The sequence below is a fragment of the Acanthochromis polyacanthus genome, chromosome 9, assembly GCF_021347895.1.
Source record: "Acanthochromis polyacanthus isolate Apoly-LR-REF ecotype Palm Island chromosome 9, KAUST_Apoly_ChrSc, whole genome shotgun sequence".
Lineage (NCBI taxonomy): Eukaryota > Metazoa > Chordata > Actinopteri > Pomacentridae > Acanthochromis > Acanthochromis polyacanthus.
In genome coordinates, this window is record NC_067121.1 from 14,878,437 (window position 1) to 14,890,863 (window position 12,427).

The 12,427-nt window shown below is 47.7% G+C and overlaps 1 protein-coding gene across 1 annotated transcript in view; it reads left to right on the plus strand.

Moving 5' to 3' along the window:
* Nucleotides 1-7,564, plus strand: part of nadkb (NAD kinase b) — a 47,325-nt gene extending 39,761 nt beyond the window's left edge. Inside the window, 4 exon segments of the mRNA XM_051953433.1 lie at nucleotides 3,336-3,435; nucleotides 3,567-3,724; nucleotides 5,553-5,635; nucleotides 5,749-7,564. Of these exon segments, the coding sequence (XP_051809393.1) occupies nucleotides 3,336-3,435; nucleotides 3,567-3,724; nucleotides 5,553-5,635; nucleotides 5,749-5,908 (501 nt within the window). The 3' untranslated portion in view covers nucleotides 5,909-7,564.
* The last annotated feature ends 4,863 nt before the right edge of the window (nucleotides 7,565-12,427 follow it).

Consider the following 12,427-nt stretch of genomic DNA (forward strand, 5'->3'; position numbering starts at 1 on the left):
GACTGTTTACCTTGATAAGAATAGGCTTGTCTGCTTAGATTTCTGAGTTTAAAAAAGAGCTAAATGTGACTGCAGTCAGTCTCATTATTGTATTTCTGTAAACCATTGTGCAGGCTGATGTCTTGTGATGTCTTTTGTGTTGTTTGCTTTCACTGTGAGGGTGTGTGCGCAAATAGATACATCTCTATGGCTCAGCAAGGGAGCATCAGCTGGGTTGCCATGGTGACAGTCATAATAAAGTTGCTTGGCGAAGATATCGGAGAGAAAGTTGGATGTTGTTAAGTTCTGTTGAGCCAGTTGCCATGGAGACTGTGTGGATTCTGCACCGAATGGATATTTAATGATTCTGACGCTCTCATTCTGACAATCCGTGGAGTCACTCACACACCACAGGCACAACACCATGCTCTCCACACGCCCTGATTATTATTTTCTTTGTCTCTTCAGTAAGAGATTACGGTGGATTGTTCAGGTCTCTAAAACCCAGTTAAAACCTTACATTACACCGTGTCCAGCAAGATTTTGCGCCGTGCTCTGCTGATGTCAGTATATCTGCCAGACATCACAGCTCAGTGCTGCAGTATCCCTGTGTGACTGACTGAAGTGTGAACATGATTTGTATGCTGCTGGTCTGCTTGTAGTTTCCGGTGTAATGTGGAACTGTAATGCATTGTGACTCTGCGCCTGCTGTTTGAAGATTTAATGTTTTTTCATTGACTGCATTGATTAGCTTTTACTGGCCTGTGAGAGGAAATTCCATACTTCAGCCTCAGAGAACATGGAGATAAGCATCAGAATGTAGTTATTCAGTGTTTGAAGGGTTGTAGAGTTATCTGCATCATCTATATCAAAGACACTTTGTTTTGAAATTGATTTACATGTTTGTTTCTTAGTTTTAGGAGATGAAGTTTTGGGCCTCAAAGACACTGAAAATTGGGGATAATTTAGAAAAGGGGCCAAGAACATACTGATTAGTTTTGGTGTGAGTAGTTCCACCATGGAACTACTCATATGGGTATTAATGCCAGCTCCGCCCCCGGAGGGGCTCGTAGATCCAATTCCGCCCCCAGAGGGGCCTCTGTCGCTGGATGCTGTTCCACCTCCGGTCCCGTGGGGTGTTGACACCCCGTCCTGTCCAGTCCCCGGACCATCCTCTGGAGCAGTCCGCCCTGGCTTGTACCGCCCCCGGGGCCGTCCTCCTGAGCAGTCCAGCCTGTCTGTCCAGTTCCTGGGCCACCCTCCAATACAACCCATCTCCGCTCGGCCTGTCCGGCCCCCCAGGCCGTCCCCCGGGGTGGCCCTTCCGGCTTTGTCCAGCTTCGGCCGGCCCCGTCTCCAGGCCGCCCTCTGAAGCGGACCCTCAGGCTGGTCCGGCCCCGACCTGTCCGGCCTCCGGGCCGTCCCCCGGAACAGGCCCTCCGCCCTGTCCAGTCTCGACCTGTCCCGCCTTCAGGCCGTCCCCCGAAGCGGACCCTTGGCCATCCGGCCTCGGCCTGTACGCACCTCCGGGCGCAACCCCCTTTGGCCCTCCGGTCCCCCTTGTCTGTCAAGTTCCCCTGTTCTCCGGCATGTCCCTGGCTGCCCCTTGGTCGCCGCGGGTTCTCGCCCCGGCTGACCTCGTAGGGCGCCAGGAGGCGCCCATTGGGGGGGGGGGTACTGTCAGGGCTCCCTCCTCACCCCCGTCCTTCCCACCTAACGTCCCAAAATACCCCTTTTCCCATCTGTTTCCTGTCTTCCTCTCCCTCTCATGCTCCTCTCTCCCTCTTCTGCTCCTCTCCCACCATGCTCCCCCTCTCTCTCTCTGTCCCTCGTTTTCGTCTCTGTGTCTCCCTTCAGTCTCCATTCGCTCCTCTACCCATCTCTCTCTCTGTCTCCCATCCGCTCCTCTACCCCTACAGCTTGGCGCCTGAGTGGAGTTCGGCTTCCCAGCTAGTCAGCTGGGAAGCCGAACTCAGGCAATCAACCACCTCCACGGCTCCCGGACAGCTGACGGACATCTCGCTAATTACCATCCCTGCAATAAGTACCGGCTCAGCCTTCCACTCCCTGCTGGATTGGTTGAAACAAGACTGCACAGTCAGTTCTCTCTCTAGCCTCCTGAACCCCGTTGAGTTTTGTCATTTTTTAACCTCATCTCTCCTCTACTTCTACCTAGCCTCAGCTGTCCGGGATCCCCTCCGCCCAGAACCCTCGTCTGTTCCTTCCGAACCATTCGGGCACCAGTATTTCCCTCCTGGACTCCCCATTCTGCCCGGACCCCCTCCCTGGAACCCCGACCAGCTCCCCTCAACCCCACCCGGAACCCGCAGCAGCAAGCCGGCTGCTCTTCGCCTCTCGGCACCATCCCGGAAACCCCCCGCCTGGACATCAGTCACCACCTGGCCCACAGAACACCTCGGTCCAAACCCCACTCCACCACCCGCTTCCCCTGCAACCCGGCTCCTCTCACCCTCCGCCATAACCCACATCCCCAACAATAAAACTCATTCTCATTTCACCCAGCCTTGGTAGTGTGGCTCTCTGCTCAGGTCCGCCTAGCCTGAACTCGTGACAGTTAAATACACATGTCATATTAGGCAGAGTCTTATATATTTTCAATAAACTTTCTTCTGGGGTTTGTATTGGTTCCAGGATCAGCATTTTAAATAAGCCTTATTGACCCTTTCTTCAATATTTTTTTGGGTCATTTCATTTTCCCATTAAAAGCTGCTAATCTAACATTTATAGCACACACTCTGAAGTATGAGAGCATTTGCAGCATTTGGCCTATAGATGGCACTACAATAACTTTAAATTCATATAGTCTGGTGGGCTGCACAGTGGCCTAGTGGTTACAACTTTTGCCTTGCAGCAAGATGATCCCCGGTTCAAATCCCGACTTGGGCCTGGGATCTGTCTGCATGGAGTTTGCATGTTCTCCCTGTGCATGCGTGGGTTTTCTCCGGGCACTCTCCGGCTTCCTCCCACAGTCCAAAAATATGCTGCGGTTAATTGGTCACTCTAAATTGCCTGTAGGTGTGAATGTGAGTGTGATTGTTCATCTGTATATGTAGCCCTGTGACAGACTGGCGACCTGTCCAGGGTGTCCCTGCCTTCGCCCGAGTCAGTTGGGATAGGCTCCAGCACCCCCCGCGACCCTAGTGAGGATAAAGCGGTGTATAGAGAATGGATGGATGGATGGTTTTGCCTGTGCAAAGTCTTAGTATTCTGAAAGAGGATTTAGGTTTTACTCCAAAATCCACATTATCAGATATCACCATTTAACATTATGTAGCCTTTATGGAGGGATGTGCACTCTCCATCTAATCTGAACTATGGTGTGTGTGTATGTGTAGGTGCTGAATGAGGTGGTGGTGGATCGAGGCCCGTCCTCCTACCTGTCCAATGTGGACTTGTATCTTGACGGACGTCTCATCACCTCAGTGCAGGGAGATGGTAAACAGATTGAGCTGTATAATAATGTGACATTGCTTTTTCATACACATTTTCACAGTGGAGATCTATATGCAAATAAAGTCAGTTCGGAAAAACTCTGAATATCCTCCCTCTTTCTCTCTGTCTTTCAGGTGTTATTGTGTCCACACCTACAGGCAGCACAGCGTATGCAGCCGCAGCAGGAGCCTCAATGATTCACCCCAACGTTCCTGCGATCATGGTCACTCCCATCTGCCCACACTCGCTCTCCTTCAGGCCAATTGTGGTCCCTGCTGGAGTGGAGTTAATGGTAAAAACAGAGACGAAAACATACAACTTGGTATATGTTAAGTGTTCCTCCATTGCTATTGCTAATCTCTCAAGCTTTGATCTTAGTGCTGTCTGAACTGCCTCCATTTTCTTCCTCACAGCACTCTAAAAGGTTTAGTTTTATTTTGCCACTGTACAAAGGTACTTCAGAAAGTTCATGCACAGGAGAAAGATTGTTCTTTTGTTATTTATCAACATAGTCTCTTTTTAACTTCATTGCACTTGGTCCAACGATGTTCAAGCTTCTGTCCCTTCGCTAAAGAAGGTCACAACTTAATTCTCCTCAACAGCATGGATGACTTCATCATCTCTGTGAAAGTGGCGACCACCGAGTTGTATGTTAGTGTGGGAAAGAGAAGTCAGATGCTGCAGGTCGGATGAGTAAGATTCAGAAACCAACTGTTTAAAGCCACATTTGGATAAGTCTTCCTGGAGCAACATCAGCCAGCTTCAAGCTTTCCTCTCCTTTGTTTTTTGATTGCTTCAAGCATTTGAGTTTTTGGGGACAGTAATACAAGGCTTTATAGTATACAGTTCTACCCCAAAACAGGAGTTCTGCTCTTTGCTTGCATGTAAGACTGAAAACTTTTTGAAGTACCCTCCTCTGGTGACCTATAGATGCCTTTGATACTGTAAATGAAGGCACTTTTAAATACATTATTTACAAGGTTAGGTCATCATTTCTATATCATGGTGGTTATATGAAGTTTCCCTGAATACATGCAAATTTTTATCACCCCACAGGTTGTGTTTTGGAGACACAGCTGTATGTGACTACTGATACTGAGACTATGTGCTATTCAGGCTTTGCTCACTTTTAAGTTCATTTTCCACTGCAGGAACTTGTTGGCCATTTTAGAGCAGCGTGAACCTTTGCGCATGTTCCAGTTGCAAGAATCACCCTCTAGAACCTTTTTCAGGTTTGTTTTGAGTTTAGAAAGAAGTATCTACTCTAGGGTAGGTACTTCTGAGCAGCCCTATGCAGGTCTCAACACTTTTTGCTTAAACTCAAAAGGTAAATGCAATCTTTTCTTTGTCATCACAACCTTAATATAAAATGTACCTTATAGGCTAACATTACAAACTCTCCATTTTTTTGCTTTATGTCCAACAACTATTATTTGTAGTTGTTTTGGTGGACTTGCGGTTAAAGCTGTCATGCAATGTGAACAGGAAGACTGAAAGGGTTAATTAGGGGGTTGTTCCTGTAAACATTTGTGCCACCTCATGCCTGCTTTAAGTTCCTGCAGTGGAAAGCCACCTATCGGTGGTTGCATTCTGTACCTGAGCCAGAATCAGTGCAGGAGCATGCATGGCTTCAGGGATGGCTGTGTTTGTCAGTCAATTGATCCACACTTGAATATCTGTCAGCAACTGTCAAAAGGATTTCCAGAGATGTTTTTACACACAGCCATGGTCCCCAGAGAGGGAATATTGATAATTTTGTTAATGATTTTTGCTTTAACCCTAACCAGGTTAGAAATTTTGTATGAAATGTTTCAAGAATTATTAAATAGGTTGCCACAAAATCTGGTGCAGTTGTCTGAATGTGTTGCATTTGTACTTTTGGTTTTCCCCATCATTCACAGCAGTACTTTTAGTGCTATTTAGCAAAAAAAAAAGCAAAAAGCAACAGGATCAAGCTGGTAAAGGTAATAGATGGATGTTGGTATTGTCATAGTTAACATATTGTCACTGTATTTAGCTCAAAGTACAGCCTTACCTCACTGGCAAGGCAATAGACTCTTAACATTGTTTTGACTTCTGCATTTTGGAAACTGACACTGTCGTCATCTCCCCTGAAACAGATCACCCTGTCTCCTGATGCCCGGAACACCGCCTGGGTGTCGTTTGACGGCAGGAAGAGACAGGAGATCCAGCATGGAGACTGGTAAAGATCATTCATTAACCGTTTTTATGTGCTGCGGTTAGAGTGCATAGATCCTTCCTTGAACTTTAATTTTCTGAAATTTCTTAATTTTCCATTTGTTTTTCTACCAACAGTATTAAGATCACTACGTCTTGTTACCCGGTGCCGTCTATCTGTTGTCATGACCTGGTGTATGACTGGTTTGAGAGTCTGGCTCAGTGTTTGCACTGGAACGTACGCAAGAGGCAAAACCGACTCGCTGACATCTCGGACTCATCTGACACAGAAAACTGAAGTTTTGGGTGTGTTTTCTGCCAAAAGACGAATCCAATGCTCTCCACAGTAGTGGAGTGAGAATGAAGGGATTAGGTTTACACACGTGGACAAAATTGTTGGTACCCCTCAGTTAAAGAAGGAAAAACCCACAATTCTCACTGAAATCACTTGAAACTCACAAAAGTAACAATAAATAAAAATTTATTGAAAATTAAATAATCAAAAACAGCCATTGCTTTTGAATTGTTGATTAACATAATTATTTAAAAAAACAAACTAATGAAACAGGCCTGGACAAAATTGATGGTACCTCTATAAAAGATTGAAAACTATTTGACCAGAGTGACATGATTAACTCAGGTGTGTCATTTAATTGACATCACAGGTGTTTCCAAACTCATAATCAGTCAGTCTGCCTATTTAAAGGGAGACAAGTAGTCACCCTGCTGTTTGGTGAAAAGGTGTGTACCACACTGAACATGGACAACAGAAAGCGAAGGAGAGAATTGTCCCAGGACATCCGAAAAAAAATGATAGACAAACATCTTAAAGGTAAAGGCTATAAGACCATCTCTAAACAGCTTGAAGTTCCTGTGACAACAGTGGCTCATATTATTCAGAAGTTCAAGACCCACGGGACAGTAGCCAACCTCCCTGGACGTGGCCGCAAGAGGAAAATTGATGACAAATTGAAGAGACGGATCGTTGGAATTGTATCCAAAGAGCCCAGAGCAACCTCCAAAGAAATTAAAGATGAACTCCAAGGCCAAGGTACATCAGTGTCAGATCGCACCATTCGTCGTTGTTTGAGCCAAAGTGGACTTCATGGGAGACGACCAAGGAGGACACCACTGCATGTATTATTACTTAGCCAACCAACTTCAGTATATCACCAAATGGATTCATCCACATGTAGAATATAACTCCTGGCTGGAACTAGAACAGTTAGATTGTAACCAGATCAAAATCTCTGACCTGCCCTTTATCACTTCCGCCCTTAAACATCACTCCTGCTTCAAGAACCCAATGATTGCCTCCACCTTGTCTGCCTGGTGGAAAACATTGGAGGTCACAGGCTCCCAATTAAAACCCAGCATACTGTCCCCAATCTGGCACAACCCTGATTTTGCAAACAATAAAATAGCTCTTTATTTCAGGACGTGGGCAGAGAGAGGAGTCACCCACCTCCACCACCTTTTTGATGATAACATATTTAGGACATATACAAACTTATTCCAAACATTCGAAATAAGAAATGGAAACTTCCTCCACTACCTACAGGTAAAGAAGACGCTTACAAGTAGAATTCCATCGCTTCAGTCTAATCCACAGCCAACTGATTTACAGCCACCTGAATTTGTCAAATATATTGCGAAACTGTCTCCAAGAAACAAAAAGAACCTCTCAAAAATTTATAGTTTACTCTCAAAGACAGATTCTATTCACCTACCAACTCACAAATGGGAAGAAGACTTGTCCAAATCCTTTGACTCTGATTTTTGGACCCAGATCTGTGAAAACACATTTAAAATGACAAAAAATACCAACTTACAACTGATCCAATTTAAGGTTCTTCATAGAACGCATATAACCCAATATAAATTATATAAAATGGGCTTCTCAAACTCAGACACATGTACTCAATGCACTCAAAACATGGCTGACACATATTTTCACGCCTTTGGCTATGTACACCTGTCTATCAATTCTGGGCACTAATCACACAGAAACTCTCCGATATTTTGGGCTGTGGGATTCCACATTCCCCGAACATTTGCCTAATTGGTGACCTAACGCTAACAGCCTTACCGGTTATCCACATCCAACCCACACTTGCAGCTATCGCCATTGCCAAAAAAACTATTTTAGTCAACTGGAAAGATAAGAAAGCCCTCAACATCATCCATTGGCTAAACCTCCTCACAGAACACATTTCACTGGAGAGAATGTCTGCTACCCGGAAAAAACAATTGGACTCATTTAAAGAAAAATGGTCTCCATTTATTAATTCATTAAATATTAACTTATAGCTCCTGCTTGTATGTGGGCGTATGCCACTGCCTCCATTATTTAAAAAAAAAAAAAAAAAAAATCTGTAATACCTGTTCTGTCTGTGCATATGGTCTAACTTTCCTCTGTTTTATTTCAGTTTATTAACACTACAACTCTCAAAGATTGATAGCACCATGGACTTCAAGACCGTATGCATGCACTGGTGGTGACCTTCCTCTAGGGTTCCCGGGGTTGCTCTCTGGCTCTGCGGGGTCGGGGTGGCTTGTGCCCCTCTCCCTGGTGTTGGATGTCTCGGGTGTCTCCCCCATTGAGCTCTAGGTCTGCTGGGTCTGCACGCTCTCCCTGGACCTTGGGGTGTCGGCGGCTGATCTCTCCTGGGCGCCTGGCTGGTCCGGGGGCTTCGGGTGAGTCGGCCCCTCCGTTGCTCCCCTGTCCCTTCCTGCTCCGCTACCCTCCTCCTCCCTCCTCTCCTGCCTGCCCGCCCCTCCTCGCCCCTCTCCCTCTCCCGTGGGGGGCCGGTGGCCCTCTGCGGGCGGGTGGTCTGGCGCGGGGGCTGGGTGTTCTCTCTGGGGGGGTGGCTCTGGCCCACCTGGGCACAGGCCTTCATCCTGGCCTGTGCCCCCACTGGAGTCCAGTTTCTGCTGGCTGGGGGCCTCCGTCCGGGCCTGGTGCTGTCCTGGGGTGTGGTGGGTGGGGTGGGGCTGCGGGTGGGCGCCCTGCGTCCTTGTCGTGCCGGCTCCTGGGTGGGTGTGGCGGCTTGTGGCCCTCGCTTCCTTGTGGCGCGGCCTGGTCCCCCCTTCGGGGTGGGGTGCCGCATGTGGCTGACCTGTGTTGGGGCTACGGTGCCTGCCGGGGCGCTGCTCTGATCTGCAGCTCCCGGGGGGTTCTTGTGCCGGCTGGGCCAGTTGGTTCGTGTGGGCCCTCCCCGGTTGCCTCTTGGCTCTGGGGGCCCTCTGCGTCAGTACCGGTGGTCTTGCTACCTGCCTCCCCCACTGCTTTGTCCTCTTGGGCCAGATCCACACCAGAATGCCTCTGATTGTGCACCTCACATTTTTCACACCTCACTGTAAATAGCAACCTTTAGGCACATATAGGGACACAACATTTAGGGCCCCGAGGGCAGGTGGGGGTGGGAACGATGGGCACTGTGGTGGGGCGGGTGGCAGGGCTATACGGCCCTGTCTCCCCCTCATCACCCTCTTGCCTGCCTCCCCTGCTCTCCAATCTTTTTTTTTAATGCACCACACACACTCACCTTGGGGCTAGGTCTGGGTTGGCTAACGCCCCCCAGCCTTCCCACTTTTAATGCACCACATGACACCAGGGTTACACTACCACGGTGCTGGGATAATGTTTCCCGTTAGGGATCGGGAGACATATTAATAGGAGAATAACGGGTGGGTTTCACCGTTATGGCCTCTCTGGTGGGATCTGGCCCCCATATGGCTTTACGGCTATGGGGCGGCGGGGTGCACCATCATCCGTGTCGCTGTGGCTGGGGGTCCCCGGGGCCGGGGGTCCGGGCCTGTGGGGGTTCTCCTGCGTGTCCTGCTGGTCCCGGCTGGTGCGGTGGCCTTGTTGGGCTGCGGGATCTGGATGGCTGTCCTGGTGGGTGCTGTGGCTTTGGCGCGGGCTGGTTGTGTGTGGTGCCTCTATCCTGGTGGGGGGTTGGTTCGTGTCGCGGGATGTGGGGGCCTTGGGTGTGCTGTGCTCGCCCGGGGGCTGGTGCGGGTGGGTATGCGGGGTGCCCCCCCATTGGCGTTGCCGGGCCCCACTGCTCTGTCCATTTTTGCCCTCTGGACTCGCATTGGGTCCCGGCTCCGGTTCCCTCCGGCCGGCCTCCGGTGGCGGCCTGCCCCGGTGTTGGGCTGGTTGCCGTCCCTTCGGCGGGGCGCTCTGCCCCTGTGTCTGGCTTCCCGGCTGCTTGGGGCCGTCGGCCCCCCTGGGGGTGGGGGTGGGTGGGGTGTGGGTGGGTGGGGTGGTGGGGTGTGGGGGTTTGGTGGGGGCTGGGGCGGGCGGGGTTGGGGTTTGGGTGGCGGGTGGGTCCGCTTGCCCCGGGCTGCCTGGGCCGGTTCCGGCGTGCTGGGGGTGTTGGTAGCTTCGCCCTCTTGTCTTCGGGGTCCGTGTGGTACATGGTGGCCCCGGTTGCTCTCTGGGGGCGCTGCCCCGTGGCTCCTCGGCCTGTGGGGGGGTGCCCTGTCGGCTTGGCACTGCACTGCTGTGATGGCTGTTCTGGGCTTCGGGGTCTTTCACACTTGCATGTGCATGTTTGCTCAGGTCCCACCAGCTCCTGTCGAGTTCCGCTGTTGAGCAGTGATGGGACCCGCCGGAATGTGCTGAGACTCTCTCCAGAGTCTAATCTCAAACTAAACCCTCTCTCCTTTTCTCTAGTATCTTCCTCTAGTATCATCTGGCCTATTCCACTCTATACTAACATGACACCCACAACTATGGTGTTTAGTACTGTCTGGCTAATTATTCTTTCATTTATTTATTTATTTATTGTTTGTTTGGTTTTCTGTTCTCTTGTGTATGTGTTTGCTTTTTGTCTTATTGATGGGTAATTATTAGTTGGGAATAGCACAACACCTGATATTCTTCAGATGTAATAGCATTGCTTGCTAGACCCTGTCCCTGTCCATCCCCTCTCGTCCTGTCCACCCCTTTGTTTCCCCTCACATCACCACTGAGGTGTAGCACTGCCCTCCCTGGCTCTTAAACAGGGTAATGTAATAAAAAGTGTCAGCTTAGCTTTCAGGGAGGGCTGGTGATGGTCACACGCATGCACCAAATAATAAGATATTTGGCTGCAAGACTAAAATATGCATTAATCTCATAAAGTGTTGACACCCCTTTCATGGAGTTAAACAATGAGAATAAATGCAGACAAAAAAAAGAAAAAAAAAAAGAAAAAAACTCATAAAAAAGCGAGACTGGAATTTGCAAAAATGCATGTTGACAAGCCACAAAGCTTCTGGGAGAATGTCCTTTGGACAGATGAGACCAAACTGGAGCTTTTTGGTAAGGCACATCAACTAACTCTATGCTCATAGACTCAAAAACCAAGCATACGAAGAAAAGAACACTGTCCCTACGGTGAAACATGGAGGAGGCTCAGTAATGTTTTGGGGCTGCTTTGCTGCATCTGGCACAGGGTGTCTTGAAAGTGTGCAAGGTACGATGAAATCTGAAGACTATCAAGGCATTCTGGAGAGAAATGTGCTGCCTAGTGTCAGAAAGCTTGGTCTCAGTCGCAGGTCATGGGTCTTCCAACAGGACAACGATCCAAAACACACAGCCAAAAACACCCAAGAATGGCTGAGAGAAAAGCGTTGGACTATTCTAAAGTGGCCTTCTATGAGCCCAGATCTGAATCCCATTGAACATATGTGGAAGGAGCTGAAACATGCCATTTGGAGAAGACACCCATCAAACCTGAGACAACTGGAGCTGTTTGCTCATGAGGAGTGGGCCAAAATACCTGTTGACAGCTGCAGAACGCTCATTGACAAATACAGAAATCGTTTAATTGCAGTGATTGCCTCAAAAGGTTGTGCAACAAAATATTAAGTTATGGGTACCATCATTTTTGTCCAGCCCTATTTCATTAGTTTGTTTTTTTAAATAATTATGTTAATCAACAATTCAAAAGTGATGGGTGATTTTGATTATTTAATTTTCAATAAATTTTTATTTATTGTTACTTTTGTGAGTTTCAAGTGATTTCAGTGAGAATTGTGGGTTTTTCCTTCTTTAACTGAGGGGTACCAACAATTTTGTCCCACGTGTGTATGTCCATAGCCTAATCTGTGTGACACTGGTCCTTTGAACAGAATGATCATACTGTGTATACAGTATTTTTGCACAGAGAGTCATCATGTCATTGCATTCCAGTGCACACACTTTAATTTCATCTGTAGCTTCTAGGAAGAAAGCATGTTTCTCCTCTAGAGGAGAAGAAATTATCTACATGATTTAATGCAATGTGAATTATGATGACCACCTAAAAGCTTCTCATGAGTATTTCTTGTAAACTGTTTTACTTTGAACACTTAATCATGAATGCAACGTTAAATGTTAGAGGTGTACAAGGTACTGGCAGCAATTCATTAGAAAAACATGAAAAAAGCTGTCCACAATCAACCTGTAAATTTGTACATATAGAGTTTTCGTATGAATGTATTTAATGTCATATGAATGTCATATTTATATATTTTCAAAACAGGAGTTTGGAATAGTTAAAAAAATAACCAATTTAAAACTTGTCAAGTCAACCACATACAACTGTACGTGACTGTTTTCTGTCGACAATCCAGAGCCTACATTCTCTATGTGCACTTGCGTACAATCTGTCAGTTGCCTTCAAAACTTTTCTGCCTGAGTTTAAATACTAATCAGATTGCATGTAGTAGGACTGAGATGAAGAATCATAAACTAGCTGTAATTTTCATGATTTCATGAACTATCAAATTGTCAAAGGATGTGGCAGAAGGTGGTAAAATAAAGCTTAAAACTGTCCAACAT